The sequence below is a fragment of the Zeus faber genome, assembly GCF_960531495.2.
Source record: "Zeus faber genome assembly, chromosome: 1".
Taxonomy (NCBI): Eukaryota; Metazoa; Chordata; class Actinopteri; order Zeiformes; family Zeidae; genus Zeus; species Zeus faber.
Window position 1 is genome coordinate 41,037,471 of NC_137193.1, and position 19,092 is coordinate 41,056,562.

The 19,092-nt window shown below is 41.9% G+C and overlaps 2 protein-coding genes across 2 annotated transcripts in view; both read left to right on the top strand.

Moving 5' to 3' along the window:
- ell (elongation factor RNA polymerase II) overlaps window positions 1–7,475 on the top strand; it is a gene marked incomplete at its 5' end in the record, with an annotated part of 66,424 nt that extends 58,949 nt beyond the window's left edge. The window contains 5 exons of the mRNA XM_080024529.1: window positions 357–978; window positions 1,176–1,242; window positions 2,550–2,721; window positions 4,567–4,611; window positions 4,718–7,475. Coding sequence (XP_079880655.1) covers window positions 357–978; window positions 1,176–1,242; window positions 2,550–2,721; window positions 4,567–4,611; window positions 4,718–4,834 — 1,023 coding nt within the window. The 3' untranslated portion in view covers window positions 4,835–7,475. The remainder of the gene's footprint in view (window positions 1–356; window positions 979–1,175; window positions 1,243–2,549; window positions 2,722–4,566; window positions 4,612–4,717) is intronic.
- A 3,717-nt stretch (window positions 7,476–11,192) lies between these two features.
- dot1l (DOT1-like histone H3K79 methyltransferase) overlaps window positions 11,193–19,092 on the top strand; it is a gene marked incomplete at its 5' end in the record, with an annotated part of 43,604 nt that continues 35,704 nt past the window's right edge. Inside the window, one exon of the mRNA XM_080017617.1 lies at window positions 11,193–11,273. Within this exon, the coding sequence (XP_079873743.1) occupies window positions 11,193–11,273 (81 nt within the window). The remainder of the gene's footprint in view (window positions 11,274–19,092) is intronic.

The following is a 19,092-nucleotide window of genomic DNA, read 5'->3' on the forward strand; positions in this document are numbered from 1 at the left end:
TGTTTTGAATATATTGTTAAATCTGGCCCACAAATTAATTATAAAACCACAATGCTTAATTAATCCACACATTTTGACTTAAAATGGAAAATGATCAAAAAGATTTCAGTATTTAATTGTTATAATTACATTTTAGTTATTAGACAATTCACTTATGGGCAGTGTAAAAGGGAAACAAAAAAATGTTAAATGAAGTTGAGGAGACGACAACCTGGCCAGGTCATTTCAGTTTGAGGAGCCTGGTCTCTAGACTTATACAAGGTGATTTTTTTCAGTGTTTTTAACTTTTTAGTGTATAATGCTGATTTTGAACCCTGTTTAAAGTAGAGCGCTTATAAATGCCATTTTTCCACCAGAAACGGCCTGCTGTGGACTTCATCGACCCGCTTGCCAACAAAAAGCCCAGGATATCACACCTTGCCAGCAAGACGGCACCGGGGCCAATCAATGGCAAGCTCTCCTCCTCCACGAACGGGAGGGAGGCGGGCGCAGCGCAGGTGGGGGTGGCAGCGGCGGCGGTGGAGGCGGCCGAGGCGGCGATGAGTGCTGCGTCTGATGCTGTTGTGCCATCAGTCTCCCAGCAGCTCCCCCTGCTGGACATCCCCCGTCCCTTTGACCCGCTGTCCGACGTCAGCAACGACTCCAGCCATAACGGGCGCGACTGCGAGGCCCAGGAAGCAACAGCGGTGGCAGAGCGGCTCAGCCAGCCGCCGCCCCCTGTCTTCTCAGGGCCCACGGTGCTCACTGTGCCCAGTACCGGCACCTCGTCCCCGGGACACACGGGCCTTAACGGGCCCCGGGACAAGAGTCCATTGGTGCACAGCAAGTCCAAGAAAAAGTCAAAAAAACACAAAGATAAGGACAAGACGAAGGAGAGGAAAGGGGTGGAGGAGCATGTGCCTGAGCCTAAACGTACCTGTGAAATTAGTTCCAGCCCCGAGAACCTGAAGAGCAGCATTATTCCACACAGAAGCACAGGTAACACACACACCCTTGGTTGTGAGTTTGTATCACACCCAGATGAGATATAACATCTTGTCTCTGTCAAATTGTGTAAATGTGATCACTGCTTATTACCCTGTAACAGCGTAACTCCTTTTTAATCAGCGCAGGTTTGTTGAATGAAACCCTAACACTGATTTCTAACTGCGGTACTTGGTGTTTGATGTTTTCAGATCTCAATGGAATGTGCAACAACACCAGTATTCCCTCGTCCTCTTCCGAGGCAGCAGATTATTTAACGTAAGTTCTTGGGTAACAGTTGTGATTAGTACATAGCATCACTAATAACCAAATATTAAGCTTGTCTCAACAGTGATGAGTTATGCAGTGATGTAGTTATCAGAAAAGTAAACGGACCATCTTTTCCTCGTAAGGTAACTATACCTTGACGGCTGAGTTCATTGTTGTTTCCATTGACAGTGAAAAAACAGTGCTGCACAGATGCTGTGAAAATGTAATAGTTTCATTTTTTTCAACTAATTTTCGGTTCTTATTTATAAAAGACAAAAAATATGGGGGGGAAGTATAATACTATTTATTCAGTATGTTTAGGGAAAATAATACGTGTATAGGTAGCACAGATTAGTTGACTTGCGCTTTGGGCAGAGATGTTTTGACAAGTGGAACGTCATCCAACTTTCTGCGTAGGTTTAGACTGAAGGGCCACAATTGGTAAATTGTTGGTAAAGTTTTTCCGGGGTCTGGCTTGACAATCCCTGGTTAAACTTGTCTGGGTTTGGTGTTAATTGGTTTGTATGAGCTACAGTACCTAGCTATAATCTTCTGGCAACATAATAGCATACATAGTCAGGATGTAACATGCACGTTAGCAGTTGGATTTTAAACCATTTATTTACATAATGAACTTCTTGCTATTTGTGCTCAGATGTTAAATATGGTCTGAAAGATCTAACCAAAAGTCTGTAAATTTGAGTCTGGAAAAGTATGGACTTGAAATGGAAAATGTGTAGGAACCATCTATAATATTGAGATGGTATTAAATGTTTGTTGTTAAAGTGGTAAGATTTTGTTTAAACTAAATCCCAAATTTGGTACTTAGTTGGCACTTATTAAGAAACAGCCATTCAATGTACAGTATTTCCGTTATTGCATGTGCTCCTCTATATGCTGCTTCCATTTTTGGTGGCAGGGTCCGTCTGTCCAGCAAGAATGCACTGATTGAGCATGGGCAAGAAGATCAATTTAAAGGCTAGTTGTGGTCAGCAAAGTGTTGGTATGGGTAAACATTCCCAAAAATCACCCTCAAAAAAATACCTCAAGTGACCAAGAAAATACCCCAAATCAAATGGATAAGAAGACTGCAAACATTTGGAAAAATATATTGAATAAGAAGGGGGAAACCCGAATGGTGCAGTTTCCAATGAATTCTCGGACTTGTAGTGAAACCCACCCAACACAGACAATCTGATGGATTGCCACTTCATTAGTCTTATTACTAGCAGTAAAGATAGTAATAATAACTTGAATGAAACTAACTAAAAAAACTAACTTGAAAAATGTACTTTCCGATTCCCTCTCCCTGACAGGAAGTACATGGTCATCGGCTCGGCGGAGCAGCGTCAGAGCTATAAAAACGACTTCAACGCAGAGTACAGCGAGTACAGAGGGCTGCATGCCCGGATAGAGGGCATCACCCGGCAGTTCACAGTGCTCGACACGGAGCTCAAGCAGCTGCAACAAGGCACAGACAAGTACAAGGTAGAGCATCCAAATACAGCTATGCTTTAAGAGACATTGGCCTCTGGTTAATTTCAGAGCCCTGACGAACAATATTCAATACGTCAATACAGGGCTGGGCGATATAGTGATATGAGACTAGATTGAGTTTTTGTGGCTCGTAATATTTTGGTGCACTCAATTTACAGTAGGTATATTGAGTGCATATATTTGACCATCAGCTAAAACACCTTCCTTTCTTCAAACACTGAAGACAGAAGACAGTCAACTCTTTGTCCACAGGTTTATTGACTAGAAAAAGGGTGAAACTGAACGAAGACAACAAAAACATAATCAGAATTTTGCTAAATGTAAGTATTGTAAATAGCTTGTAAATAAATTGAATCATAAATAATAAATACACTATAAATATATTGTAACACAAAGTACATTGAGTGTTTAAGCCCTGCCCCGATATTTATGAATTCATTACACATAACTTGTAAAAAAATATAGTTATCTTATTATAATGTGAATCACAATGTACCGGTAATTATATAGCTGTTTATTCCTGACTATATAATAAGCTTAACATGCATCAAACCAACTGATATTAGCTTGTTTAACAGTTTGCATTGATATCCCCAAAATACACAAAATATAACTTCTCTTTATAAAACAATGAACTGTACTTGTGAACAAACATTAAACATTGAAATATTGACAGATGATGCTATCAAAGACATAAGATGCAAACGCACTGATGAAAACTAGATCGACATGACAGAGAATGAACTGAATACAACTGTAGGATTAAATTATACGTCCTGATTATAATCACAAGACGATGATGATGAAGGTCAAAGGTCATTTGCTGCGATTATTTTCTGAAGTGCCTGTTTAAAGCAACCCCTAGGTGTCGCCAAAACACAAACAAAAGCGTTACTAATAAACTGAATGATGTGACCCACAACAGCAAAACCTGCATTGTCGCGCATTTCTAAAATCGCCAGGAGCAGCGAAATAAGTTGGAAAAAACCTTTCTAGAAGGAAAATTAGATTTTTCCAGATTCGTAATTTTTTTTTATCTCAAAATATTTTCAAAGCCATGTTCGATTGATAAACAGTAGTTAAATGTAAAGCCGTGGAGTTAAATATTCCCGTTAGATATCATGGGGAAACACAGTTCACTTACCAAGACGCTGAATAGCACGAACGCCGATCGATCATTTCCTTTAAAGCGAGCGTCCAAGTGAAGATCATTCCTCCATATTCCATGTGATGTGAAGTCGCAATGTGAAACCGTTTGGTAGTGTTCAACCTTCAAATCGTATGTGTTTTATACACACACCTGGATTCATTGTTGTGTAGGCGGCGTAACACGCAAATAAGAAAAGCTGACGTCATTTCCGTAAACAAGACGTGGAGCCTTCGGAGAACTTTGAGGGTGACCTCAGAAACACAGTTTGCCCCACCCTCGTCATTAACAAGCCATTGCTTGAAAAATATTTTCTTGAATCGCACAAGTGACACCTTGTTTTGAAGCTCTGATTCCCCACTTTCAAATGACGTGGAACAAAAGTAAAACGGCACCAAAAGTACCTTAAATCTGCGGTGGGTCACATAAAACCGTAACAGAACAAATATGGTGTCGGATGTCAAATGTTGTCTTACTTTTTTAGAGTAATGTATGTTTTTAAACATCTGAATGGTCAGTTGCTGTTCAATTGTCAGTGGAAATATCTGATGAAAGCACAAATAGTCGCCCCCGCCCCCCCAAAAAATATCAAAATTGAGATGTCTGATTTGGCAATATCGCTCAGCCCCACATTAATATAAATGTTTTATTTAACAGTCATTCATGTGCATTTTTTGTCCTCTTGACAGACAATCCACAATCAAATACTCCAAGAGTATCGTAAAATAAAAAAGGTGAGTTTTACCCCTATTTCTTTTAGTTGACCATAAAAAGTCTCTTATTAAATTCCTGTCTGTTTCTAATTCTGTTTTTGTTTCTCTTTCCATTCATCCCTTGCAGACTAACCCAAACTATAGCCAAGAGAAGAACCGCTGTGAATATCTACACAACAAACTGGCCCATATAAAGAAACTTATAGCTGAGTACGATCAACAGCAACTTCAAAACTGGCACTAATTAGATCTCGCCTCCTGAGTCGGAGAAAATGGAAAACTCTGGATTCCACTTGCTCTACAACAAAACGAGAAAAAAAAAAAAAAAAAAAAAAAAGTACTTCTGAAAGATGCCATGAAGGGTGTATTCCCCTCATCGGGGCCAAAAGCACTAGTGATGACAAAGCAGATCATGATCTTTTTCTTTCTTTCATCCTCTTTTGTTTTCTCCAAGAAGGGACTATTTCCCCCTCTGTAGCTCCACTGCGTTCAGAAGAATCCCATCCTGTGTGGCGCTGTTGTTGTAGTTATTTCTCTTTTCTTTTTTTTTTTTTTTTCGTTCTCCCAACATCTCCTTCTTATGCACAGAGGTCTCCGGAGGAGGAGAGAGGACCCAGAGTGGTTCCACGTCCTCTGGAGATCTCGGAAAATTCTCTCCTGGGTGTGGGGGGAGTGGGCGCTGGGACGGAGTCTGCAGGATGCCAAATGCTTAAAAAAAAAAAAAAAAAAAAAAAAAAGTTTGTTTGAGAAGAGAAAAATGAAATGGGTGCTCTATCAATCCCCCCCCCCCCCACATATGATGAAATGGACAGTTGTGATGCTGAACTTTTAATTTTTTATTTATTTTTTGTTGTGGGGTAACAAGGCTGTTAGACTACTGTACACTCCTCTGAATAACAGTGCTACGAAGCAGTATCTCTTTCGTTCTTTGTCTTCACACGTTGAAAATCAGCCAGTATTTTTTCAAACGCTGCCTTGGCCATCCAGTCGTCCCTCTGTTGCAGTTGGTTCGATTTAGTGTGTGTCGCCCCCCCCCCTCCCCCCACGTTTCTTATTTTTTTAATTTTAAGAGGTACAGACATCCCTTTTTGATTTGATAAAAGATAACCCTACTCTGTGTGCACAGTCAGGCACGAGCGCGCTTGGCTTTTTCTCACATTTAGTGATGTCTTACAAAGGGGCGTTGAGGGGGCTGTGAAACACTGCTCCCTTTACTCGTTCGTGGCGAGCTCAGTCGCTTGTTCCTCAAACAGTCCTCAAAATGTCACTTCTACTTTCGGTCTCAGATGTTGTGGTGATGAGGATAGAACACGGGAGTTCAGTCAAGTCTTGATTGGATATCATGTAGCAGTCCAATAATTCAAATCATGAACTCCACCGTTCAGCTTCGAGAGATCCTCTAATTCTACATTGATGGCGACAGGGTGCGGGGATCATCAGAGTTGTTCCTCTTTTTACATCACAAACAAGGAAATATTTTGCGTTAAAACTTAGAACTAGATACTATGCTTAAGTTACTACTGTAGCCCTCAATTTCTTTTTGTTTGTGTACAGTGTCTTATCTTAAAAATCCAAATTTCACATTTTGTTAATCTGCAAATAGCCCTCATAATTATTGCGACGACTGTTAACGTTACGCCATCCTCACACAGAACCCCCCCCCCCAGATTGAATGCGTTTCTACCCGCAGGTTTTACCTTTTTCAACACAATGCCAGATATTCACCAGTATGACCTGTTGTCTTCTGATCTTGGATCAGCTCTCCTGTTGGAGGGGAAAAAATATCCAGTTTTCGGGATAGTGTCTGAAGACAAATTAGTATCTCTCAACGGCTGTCAAAACAAACTCGTCCGGGAAAAGAAAAAAACATTCTGAGAATAAATAAATAACCGGAGTTTGGTTTGGTCGGCTGATGCATTTAGTACATCAATCTTTTTATGTGAATATATGAAAAACATCTGCACTTTTCCTGCTAATCTTGCTGTTACCTGTTTTGTTTTTTTTTTTGTTTTTTTTTTCATTTTATTTTTTGTCGAATTGAAACTTTTCTCTATGTCCATGGGTGCATGCTTTATGAATGTGTTAACAATGACCAGTATTTGTATCTTTACTTGAAACAACTGCCCAAGGACACAGAAATCCAAGTAAAGATCTCATCCGAGCGACTTAATGTGTAATCAATCAGACATGGCTCTGACCAGCATGTGTACCAAAGTGCTTACCGAGTTGGACGGAACAATGTTGTTCTAAAATCGAGACACTGGCAAAGGAACCTATTCCATTTCACAGTATTTATTTACATCTATTGTAATTGTCAAAGAACATTTTTTCCTTAATCTTATTATTTCAATTTTGTCCTGCAAAAAACACGACATGGCGCTGCCGAGTGGTGCTGGGTGTAGACTGGAGAGGAGCTGGGGCAGCGGGTGGAGGTGGACCTGAATGTTTTGGGATGAGAAGCAACTGGGACAAGTTACACTGCCCTTGTTGTATTTTGTTTACCAGACATTCTGATACAATCGCTGCATTACACCTCTATTACAGTCAAAATTTATTTTGATACAATGATTATTCAGTGGAGATGGTAAAGACGTTTTGCTCGGATTAAAAAAATTAAAATAAAGAGCAAATTGTTGTTGAAGATGATGAAATGCCAGCCCAGGAATACCATTGTATGAGTTGATTGTGCCAAATGACCTGTTGTATAGGTTTCTTCTATTTTTTTTTTCCTTTTTTTTTTTTTTTTTGATTATATACATGCTGCTGTATAAGCAAAGAGGGCTTTGGGGAAGAGATGTTGGCGCTGAAACCCAAAGCACGCTTTTTGAAACCATAAGGGACTGGGACTGAAATTGATCTTTATTTCAATAAAATTCTTTAAAATCCTCCTTTGTGAAATTGTAAAGCAGTTGTGGCTGTATTGTTTTTTTTGTAAAATGTACCAAATTTCAACAATGACATTTCACTTCCCGATATTACTTATTATAGAAGACGCAAACTGTATTCATCATAGTAAGTCATGCTCAGAATGCAATAAAACATTTTTATTTTTTTTTTGAGCAAGATGATCCCAACATTTAATATCTGAAGCAGATATTCAGAAAATTCTAAACGGTTCAAAAGAAATCCCCATTCCCCCTTGCACTGAATGCCGTGAATCTACCGGCAATGTTCCATATTGGGGTCATGGGAAAAGGAGCCGGTTTCCATGTTCCGTAAATTTCCCCACTCTCGACTTAGTATCATTTCCAGTACAGCCGATACGGCTGTACTGGAAGTGTACTGTGGATGGAAGTATGTGGGAATGGAAGCAGTAACATTTCCATGAAGTAGGGTGGAGCCGAATCCACAAAAGCAATCCACTAACGCACAAAAAGTGCAGTTTTACAAATATTTATAAGTATATATTTGTTTTCAGGAAGGAAAAAAAAAAAAATCCTGAAAAATCCGAGAGTCCGATCAGAACCATGGTGCTCGGCTGCAAAGACGAGAAACAAACACGTCCGGTCTCTACGGAGACAGGTGTTTATATTCTTAAATGTTACTATTTTTCTTCTTAAAATTGCCACTCAGACACTAGACGTGTCTTTTACAGTTAGGGGTGCGGTGCGGGGACATTGGGCTCAAGCGCTTTGCTTCCTCACCGGCTGCACCGGAGTGTGGAGCAGGGGAGGGAGCGAGCGGACAGGGAGAGGTAGAACAGGAGGAGAATGCTCCTTCTCCGGGGGCAGAGAGCTGAGGACAGGTTGAAAATGATCACACTGATTTAATAACATTTGGTTTAGGGTTACTGCGTCTGGGATGGGGGCTTTGTCCTCGCTTAGTCAGCTGAGGGAAGAGTCCGGCCGGGAGGGGTGGGGCGGACGGGGAGCAAAGCGATGGTCTAAAAAAAATGATTCTGTCGCCTAGTCTCCCGTGATATTAGACATCTCTCACGCGAGCATGATGGAATGTATCCGGATCAGTCATCATGTGGGAACAGACTCCATACGGAAGTTCTCCGTAAAGGAGGCCAATGTGTGAATGAATGCCTACTGCCTTTGCCGAATATTTTTTATCCGACAATGTTACGGGTTCCATGTGGGAAGGGGGCTAAACTGTCTCCCACTGTAGTAGGCCTGTGTTGAAGTCCTAGTCCTGTAGATGTCAGTGTTGCTTCACTGCCAGTGCAGTCAGCTGAAGAACGCCTTGTTTTTATTCATAATTTGGAGCAAAAGGGGGGAGGGGGGGGAACCCTCTTGAGTTCGACGCCTGAGTTCTCTGGCTTGCATCACTGTTAGACGTGAGAAGAAAGCTTTCCCAATGCAGTCCATAGCAAGCTCAAGCTGTTTAGTCTTACCATAGCCACGCACCTATTGATGCGACAGACAGATCATTTCGGGGGATGGTAGCTCAGGCGGTAGAGCTAGTGATCTAAAGGTTGCTGGTTCGATCCCAGGCTCCTCCTGCTAGCATGCTGTAGTGTCCTTGAGCAAGACACTTAACCCCTAATTGCTCCTGATGGCTGCGTCCGTCAGTGTTTGAACGATTGTAAGTCGCTTTGGATAAAAGCGTCTGCTAAATGTAATGTAATTTTGTTTTTTCACTCGAATCCTCCATTCTCTGTAGGCCGTACCGCTCTATTTGCCTTTTCTTTAACCCAGGATTGCGCAGCCTTTTGCCGCCAATCCTGTGACTTGACCCGAAGCATGCGTCTAAAAAAAAAAACAAGGTGTTGGTGTGAGGGACCGAGCAGAGGGATGCTCTGGCAGAAAGGACGGGCGTGCGCCACTGACACACTGAGAAATCCCAGAATTCCACAGTGCGTCTGCGTTCCAGCTGGCCCAGCTGAACCGGCAGCCCTGCTATACTGCCGCTGGCTTCCACCCCAACGCCGGCCTCAGCGGTGTTCAGGACGGGGTGGGGGGGTTGTGGGGGATGTCAGCGAGTTCAGTGTGGCAACCTGCCATCGCTCCCCTCCATATTGGCCCTGGCCTCAACATACAGCAGGGTACGCTCTGCTGCGATGTGTTGACTGTCCCAGCAGACATTTAAAGCGTTGCTCCCCTCCGTGTTTCCAGGACTTTGCCAGAGAGGCGGTTTTTCATTTGTCTCGCGTTGCAACACGCGGTGCAGGAGGAAATGTAAGTCTCCAGCATCACAACGAGAGATGCAGGCCACTCCCTTAATTAAACATATGGAGCGTAGACTCAGGGTTCAAATAAATCACAGCCTTTTATCACTGGGAATGTGTTTGAATGTGCTTCCACGTTCAGTGCACCTATATTATCTGCATTTCTCCGAGGGCCTCGTGTGTTTGTGGCTTTGTTGGGTTTTTTTTACCTCGGTGGTGCAGAGAGGAAGATGAAAGGTTTTCGTTTTCTAAAGGATGACGAAAGAAGTGAAGAATATCAGTACAATAAGTGAAAATACACTCAAATACAGGCAAATGCATTTAAATGTTCGCTGACAAATATAAATTGGTAGAGATAACCTGAAATGCATCACCATACATCACCATAATATTACAGACACCAACACAGTAATATTGGATATCGGCCATTGGATTAATTAGAATATAATGCTCAAATACAAAAACAACAATATATACTTTTTAGTTTTCCTCCATTTAAGAGATAAATGAATGTGCACGTTTTAACCTCTTTAAAACGTACATCCACACTAAGCGCATTGAAGCATTTTATTCGAACTCAATCAAATGTGTATTTTTTTTAACCGTCATGTAGATGACGCGTTCCATTTGAATTGGAACTCGGATAAAAGGGCCTTCGTTTTGGGGAAAGTGCCATAAACGTTTATCCTGGGGATTTCGGGGACAATCGCTCCAGATAACAGATCTGACGTCACAACAGCGTGGCCGCACACGCCGCGAATGGTGGAGAAAATGTAAAAACACGCCCGACTCCGATGTAAACGACTCTGTAGTTTTATGCTGTGCGAACGTAGGTTGTGTAGCGTGTGTGACATTGAAACGAGCGGACAGAAAAAAAAAAACCCGTTTTCCCAGGCGACGCAAGGGACCACACTCAGCTCCGAAGTGGAGACTCCCGGCTCAGGAATACCGATTTCCGAGTGGCGTTTGAATGCAGCATTGACATTTGCGTTCTGCGCTGAAAAAAATGTGTCATTGGATCGACATACAAAAAAAACAACCACATTTTTCTAATATAAATTTAGATAAATGACGATGTATTGGTGTACATTTTAAATTGAAAATAAAATAAAATAGATATGTTCAAAAAAATACACATGCATTTTTTTTCACCTTGTCCCTCGGTGCCCCCCGCCCCCCATGCCGGGCAAGATGGCGGCGATACGGCCGAGGTGTTATTGCCAGTGGACGTGAACAGACATTTTAATTAAAATAGAAAACACACCAAGATATATTTATATATACGATTAACAGGCCGTATATACAGCGTCGACAACATTTTTTTTACTTTGCGTTTCATGGTTTTTTTTCCTTGCAAAATGTTCACATTGTAGCTCGCTTGCTAACCGAGCAGCTAGCCAGTTAGCCTGCTAGCCAGTTAGCCTGCTAGCCAGTTAACCTGCTAGCCAGTTAGCCTGCGAGCTAACCGAGCAGCGATTTGGAGTGGAGAATGGGAGAAAAGCTGGAGCTCAAGCTCAAATCGCCGGTTGGAGCCGAACCCGCTGGCTACCCGTGGCCGCTACCGATATATGTGAGTGTTAAAAGCCGTAAAACGCCACAGCGGGTGTTTTATCTTTTGTTAGACAGCCTGTGGTCCAGTGCATGCGGGTCGAGGTGGAGTCAGACGGGGCTTGTGTCTCACACATCCAGGCTACGATGACAGAACGGGGGTTTCTTCAGTAATTTATTTCTGTAAAGGTTCCATTGAACCTCCCTGGTCAATTATTGTATTTTAGTTTAGTGTTTCGTGTAGTTCCTCATATTGTCAATGTTTGTTTTATATATGTTTAGTAAAGGGTTTATTTTACGTTTATTGGATGTTTCTTTTTCCCTTCATTTTTTGTTATTTAGTTGGTTAATTATTAGGGCTATTATTGTATATTGCCAATATTTTATATTTTTTTGCGGTAACATATTAGGTATATTGCACATCGTTTTTTTATATTTGTGTTCGTCTTTATTCTTATTGCATATTGTTTTGATGTGAGCAGCGTAAAGAATAACGTCTCTCTCTCTCTCTATATATATATATATGGTTGTTGTATCTGATCACATGTGGTGGGGTTTGGATTTAAAAGGTACTTTCTGTAGACAAAAAAACCTCATCTCTCTTTCAGTGGACCACCTCAAGGTTGTAGCTGGATTTTGAGATAATCTCAAGGAAGCCTTCATACACATCCCCCAAACTACAACAGCTCCTATCATTATGTTGTCTCAATGCATTATTTCCGTGTTATCTTTACAAATCTGGTACAAGATTAAAAAGATAAAGCTGTCTCTGAACTTTTCCCCCTATTCCCTCCAGTGCAAGTAAACAGACTGGAAATCTAAAGCCAAAGCACTCCTGGTACAGTACATTAACAGGGTGTGGGTGTGGTATCATTAAATGGGAGTTTATCACTGGACTCACCATCTGCAGAGCGGGTTTGTTTGCCATTGTTGAGATCTTTAAATTTTATCCTGTGTTTTCTAGATGCACGTTGGTTTCATTTCATGTAGTCCAATACCACATTCCTTGAATGCTTTCTAGACCAGTAAGGCCATGGCAGCTCTTATGACTGTGAGTACTACCATGTCAGTAGTGCAGGGGATATATATATCTGTTTGCATACAGTAGATATCTAATTCATTTGCAGCCATTTAATCATTTACATACCCAGGTCTAGGGCTAACTCAAGCCCTAAGCGTAATGTAATACATGTAGTAAGCATGTCATGTTGGATGCTGTCAACGCAGGTCATTTTACACAATGAGGTTAAAGCAACACTATTAGGACGGTACCAGACTCAGAGTTTTGTCTGTCGAATCGGATACAGCTGTGCAATGTTAATATTCGACTATTCCTGAAGGTGAGATAGGCGGCTGCCTAGGGCGCCATCCCAAGCGAGGCAGCGATTGGGGTGATTTTTCACATTTGTCTCCCTCTGCGACGGTATTGACAATGCGCGCTAGCGATATTTTATATGTAGGTTATTTTATTTTTACGTCTCCTTATGGAACAAAACAACTACATGAGGAACAGTATAGAACGAAACTGTGCATAATGGAGACACTTTATCCGTGACCCTCTCACCGATCACCCCCTCCATGCGTTATGCACAGAAAATAATCTTAATGCGACTACGAGTTGTGCCCCGTCCCCACACTGTTTTTAGTTGTTTTATTTGGAAGAACGGGGCACAACCATGGGGTGCATGGAGAGTCGTGTCTGGACACAGACGATTCGCGCAAAAAAAATGTATTTACGACTCTCTTTATTTATAATTTGCCATTTAAATGTTATCCCTGTGCATTTTGTCAGCTTCTATCTGGTTTAACATGTTATTGTAATTATGGGTGCAACGGATCACAAAACATACGGTTCAGATCCTATCACGGTTTTGAGTCACGGATCGGATCATTTTTCGGCTCAGCAAAAAAAAAAGTGATACAAATACAACTTTGCTTTGCATTTATTCTGTAAAACACTCAAAGCAAGGAACTTTTGCCCATGGGCTTAAAGGAAAACAACATTCAAGATGTCCAATGTTTAAATACAGCTACTCCTCACTTAACGACCTACCTGTTTATCAACGGTTTTGACTTACGCCCAGCTCTCTGACCAGTCTGTATTGTACTCAGCGGATCTTTTCAAAACTACTGTCTAAGTGTCTCTTCTCCTCTGCCCATGGCGTCTGTGTCCGCTCTGTATGTTCTTCTGTAATCTGACTTTCAGCTTCAGCGATACAGTACAGAGTTTATTTTCAGATAACCTTACATAACAGATCACATTTATGTTGGACAACATTACCCACAAAATCATGGGGAGAATCACAAACTTGCTTGTGATTTCGAAGTTCAAAATCCATCACTCATTTCGATCAATTTTCGATTTCGAATCAGAATCATGACACCCCTGTGAACCAATCATTGTGCTTCAGAGTAAAACACAGCACGCATCTGTCTTGTCTATTCTTTTCACTGCCACCTAGAGAAGAAAAGTTAAATTGGTATGTTGTGTGTTTCTGGCCTCTGTTCTGGTGCCCTCATGTCTCTCCGTCTCAACCCCTCCACTCCCTCACTCTGTGTCGGCTCTCACTGGCTGTAACTCCTGAGTCAAGCCCGACAAGACCAGATATTAAACCTGCTTGATATCTCCGAAATACTGAGTGTGTGGGGACACCTGCCCTGTCCACTTTGTGCAGAAGAACACACTGCGCAGAAGACTCTCGTCCTGTGTACCATGGAGGTGAAGCGCTCTTGGCTCTCTCTAGTATTTATTGCAGTTGATGCAATCAGCTTCTACTCGTTTTGCCTCAGCTGACTGACTGTCCCTCCCTTCATGCTTGGCTGGAGACTGATAAGGAGAGCCACGGTGTGGGCCTCCTCTCATTGCTGTTGTGGTCACACATGCTCTGGTGTGATTTAGATTTTTATAGGGACGAAGCTTCATTCAATGTCATCAGATGCAGTAATACAAGAAAACAATGAGTTACAATGTTTGAAAGAAAAAAATGATTTTGATAAAAAAGTGACTATTTTATGTGAACCATAGTGGTGCGACGGATCACAAATCGGTTCTCACCGTATCACGGTATTGAGTCACTGATTGGCTCATTTCACGGATCAGCAACAAAAAAAAAGAAAGGGAGATGAGTATAACTTTGCTTTCCATTTATTCTGTAAAAGCCTTAAAGCAAGGAACTTTTGCCCATCGTCGAAATTGAAAACAACATAATATGTCCAATGTTTAAATAAAATCTTAAAATTTATAAAATATCCAATACTGAATTGTTAAATTAAAGTGCACGCATGATACCCTGAGGCACGCATGATACCCTCTTTCTTCAGATATGGTAGTGAATGAAAAAATATGACTAGATCCACCCCCAGTAACTGAATTTAATTCCAATAATAAACCAGTATCATGTTCAATTCGTCACATTTGTAACAAATGAAATTTCATCAAAATTAGACTGAACAGAATTAAGCGAGTTACATTCGATTTTGTAGAGAAGTCTCCATCTCTCGATACACATCGTATTTGTTTACTAGCGGCTCTTGACCGTTCCAATACGGAGGACACACAAACACATAGCGCCGACATACAGCAACTCATTCCCAACATGTCATAAAGTAGCAGCAACATAGCTTGGCGTTCCATGAACATACCATTGCGCTTTGAGTAAAACAGCACGCATCTGTCCTGTCTTCTTTTCACTGCAACTCTGCATAGAGATTTATGGAATTATTACTTAAAAAAATAACAGCGGCAGAAATACTGTATTTCACTATGATGGTTAAATTTTGCAATTAATCCGTGGCTGTGGGAGCATTTATTACGAGTTCAAGTACATGAGCAGCACCGTAAAGGACCCCATACTGGTTTTGGTATCTCTGTATCCCTACATCAGACGAATTACAACCAGCTGTTTGTCCCTTTTGGTTGATGTAGAGTTCTGCAGTATGGAGTCTGTTGACGCCGGGCTTTTCTTCCATCTTCAAAGGAGGACGTCGGTCGACTTCTTCCTCAATATGACTGTTGGAGTGTGTCCATAGAACAATAAGGCTCGCCATTTGGTATCTACACTCATTGTGTCTCTGCTAAGAGGAGTTTTCTGTTTTTATCGCCACCTTTTTCGTATAACTCCTACCGCTAGCTCGCTGCTGACCCATCACACGCCTATTCCAGTATTCTTCACTCCTACAGAGTTGACAGATTGGGAATATCACCCACAGAGTATGAACACACTGTGTTTTGGTACACACAACCTGATTCTGGGCCACCCGCCCGCTCCAACAGTCTCTCTCTCTCTCGCCCCCCCACCACCACCACTTCAACATCTGTGTTGGAGTGGGGATAAACCCAGTTTAAATGCTTCCATATGACAAATGCCTCTCTTGTTTCTTCATCCCCGTCTTTTATATTGTTAGAGAGGTAATAGTGAAACACCTTGTGAACCAATGCTGTAGGATAATGTGATGAACCCAAGTTTGATTACATTTTTAAACTTATAAGTGGATTTCTCTGATCCACAACAATAATGCATTTTTCGTGCCACCGCTCCCTGTCCAGACTATCCAGACGTACCTGAAAGGCAGGTCAGAGTAGTTTCACTTAGCGGCCGTGTATAGTTTGTCCTTGTGACTCCTGAGACACCTCAAATCAGTGGGACTTCCAGGCAGTCTGAGGTGTTTTTGAGACGTGTTCACCTGTTAGTCATTTGTTGTTGTGGGTGGTGCAGGTGTGCGTAGTGTATAGTGTTGAGCTCCTACACCTACAGAGCGATAGAGTATGTGTCACTCCTAACCACAGTGGGGGAGTGATGAGGCATCGCAGATCTCTCTTTCTCTCTCTCCGTCTCTTTCAGACGGTTTATTTTTAGCCGCTGCTTTACTGTGGTGTTGCTGCCTGACTTCTTTGTGTGAACAGTGGGAATCTTGCCATCGCACACACACACTTGGATAACGCATTCCTTCGACACTCCATGACATCTTGTGTGTAACCACTACTCTTACGCTTATGGCTTTCACATGAGATTTTAGTTGGTGATTATTTTTTTAATTGTTGTGATGGTAGTGGTTTAAATTGTCACAAATAATTGTGATCAACAATGTAATTGTCTTTTCTTATTCATTTTATGTAACTAAAATAGTGGCTTGTTAAAATACACGTATACCCATTGCAGAAGAGCAGTCTATTGGTATTGATAATATCGATGCTTGGATCCGAATCGGATATCTGGGGGAAAAAAGTAGAATCCGATCCCTTAGCCTAAACTATCACGTAAATGCTTAACTAAACTTTGGGCGCATGCCGTAAAGAGAGATGTCAGAAGCTACGCCACAGAACACGGAAGAGCAGCGGAGATATTAACGCCATGCTTCTGTGTCAACCTGGTGAAGTCCGACATCACTGCGGACCCACACCCCCCACCCACTGTATCTACACACTACAACTAATAAAAAACAATACCCATCACAAAAATAAATTCAAAACATACCTTAAACAACACATTCAAAACATTAGAAAAGTCCTTCACTCCGTAGAGATGAAAGGTAGGGATGTAAGGCTAAACACTTAAGATTCAGTTCCTGACGAGTAACTTGGTTAAAAAAAAAAAAAAGGTTTTTGTTCATTTGAACCCTCAAACCCCTTTTACACTTATCAAAAAACCTGGTAGCACCCCCTAACAACCAGCATTTTTCATCAGTAGGAAAGGTAACACCAAGGTTTCAGACCCGGGTCGAATGATCCTGCAAGAAACACAGGTTTTTATTGGCTTCAGCTCTGATGTAAACACGACACCCACTAATTTTGGCCCCTTTACCTGCGGGATGTTGAAGTTCACATTTTGAAGTTCTGGACTTTAGTGCGTTAATAGACAGAAATATCCGTGTATCATTCCATCATTTCATATCCGATCTAGAACACAAAATTAAGATTAGAAGTTGATAACTTTTTCCCAGTATGGGGGACCAGGAAATGTTTTGAGTGTGGGGACCACAGCGGAGAACCGCCATGCTCTCCGCTGTGCTTCGAGCCACCCCAGCTGCCCCCAAAGCCGGTCTCCGAACCAGATGAGGGTCTCCACTCCCCACCGTTGAAGGACCAGTGCATGCACTGTGCATGGGTTGGTGCTGGTTCGTGGGTGGATATTCCATGCTGCTTCTACTGTAGTGTTGGATCGTTCACGATTGATCCGATTCTTTTGAACGGCTCTTTTGTAGGAATGAAGGGAACCAAGTGTTTAAGTTGCTGTCTCCTCTACTTTTTTCCCCCCTATCACACTGGAACCGTTACACGCCCCTTTTCTGACGTGTTTGTGATGTCACGTGACACACAAGGAAAAAACAACATTTCTCCAGGCAATGGAAAGGTGTCAATCGTCTATTTTTAGCGGGTTCACCCGGGTTTAAAAAAACCTGGGTATACCTGCTAATTTTGGTGTAAAAACGGTATCAGAGAGGGAGTGAGGAGGGAGCGAATGAGGGAGGGGGAGCGAGAGAGAGAGAGGGGGTGGTGATTCTAAGTGCCTTACATTAAATAGATAAAAAAGGAAGTGATGTTTGTATGCAGAAGAATACTTCCTTTTGGGAACTATGAATTATACTATTTGCTTATATTAATAATTATGCTTATAATAAACAACAAATATTAATACATATTGTTGATATTTGTGATAAAGATACAGCATTAAATGGAAATTCTACGTTGGACTTGTTTAACTGATCGGCAGACCAATGTCTTTTTGGACCGGCAAATGCATTCTGTGTTACAACAGCAGAGGAAGTGGCAGATTTCACACCTCCTGTGTTCCCGTCCACAGAGACGTACGAGTTTCAGGTCCCAGGAGACCAGAACCTGAATATGAAGATAGGTAATCTGACTCTGCATAACTGAGTCATGTTGTGGGCTATGTATTTATTCCTTTATTAGGGCAGTAGAATATTTGTTTCACAGTTTGAGCATGATGGTTTTTAGATGGCTCAGTTAAACAAAGTGCATCCAGACACAAATGTGTCATTAACAGCTTAGTTATCTAAGAGAGGAAAAAAGATGGGTATCGGTATTGGCAGATACTCAGAGGTTGCGATATTGTTATCGGACTTGAAAAAGTATTGAGCCATCCCTTATTGATAATGAAAAATGTAAAATGTGGGTAGTCGGTTAATTTTCCTCAACCATTTCTAATATTGGTTTGAAATTCCCCTTGGAATTTGGATGGGAACATGATTGTGGAACCTGTCATTTTGATCAGGTGATTATGTTATCTATTTATGCTGTCGCTTGCCTCCATACATTTTTCCTTTTTCAAACTCTTGCAGTTTAGAAACATTTCTATGGTATTTGTCTCTTATATCATCGTTATTCATATTCTCTTACTACAGAAGTTTGTCGCGGGGTCATATGATCATATTTGACTTGGCCTGGTCTACCATTGGTGTTTATTGGCGGAGAGCCTGGGTTCAGGCGTGCACTGGCAAGTGACTCACGTCCACGTGTGAACTATTGCGGAAGTAAGCGTAGTGGTGGCGGGCGATATTACGCGGGAATCGAGGAGTTGTCATTTGTGAGCTGTAGCTGCTGTGCCAGGCTCTCTTTCACTTTAATGCTTTCCCGTCTTCCACCATCTACCCTCCTACCCTTACCTCTCCCCTCTCTCTCTCTCTTTTTCTGCTATTGTCTCCTCTCTTCCCCTCTGCTCTTCTTCCCTTCCTCCCACCTTGGCAGTGTCTTTTCACAGCAGACTGAAAGTGGGTCAGTGGGTCAGCTCAGGCAACTGGCTCCAGCTGCACAGCGCTGCTCCACTCGGGGCGTGACTGGAGTCTTATTACTGCCAGGCAGCTGAAGTTCAGATCCCCGACTA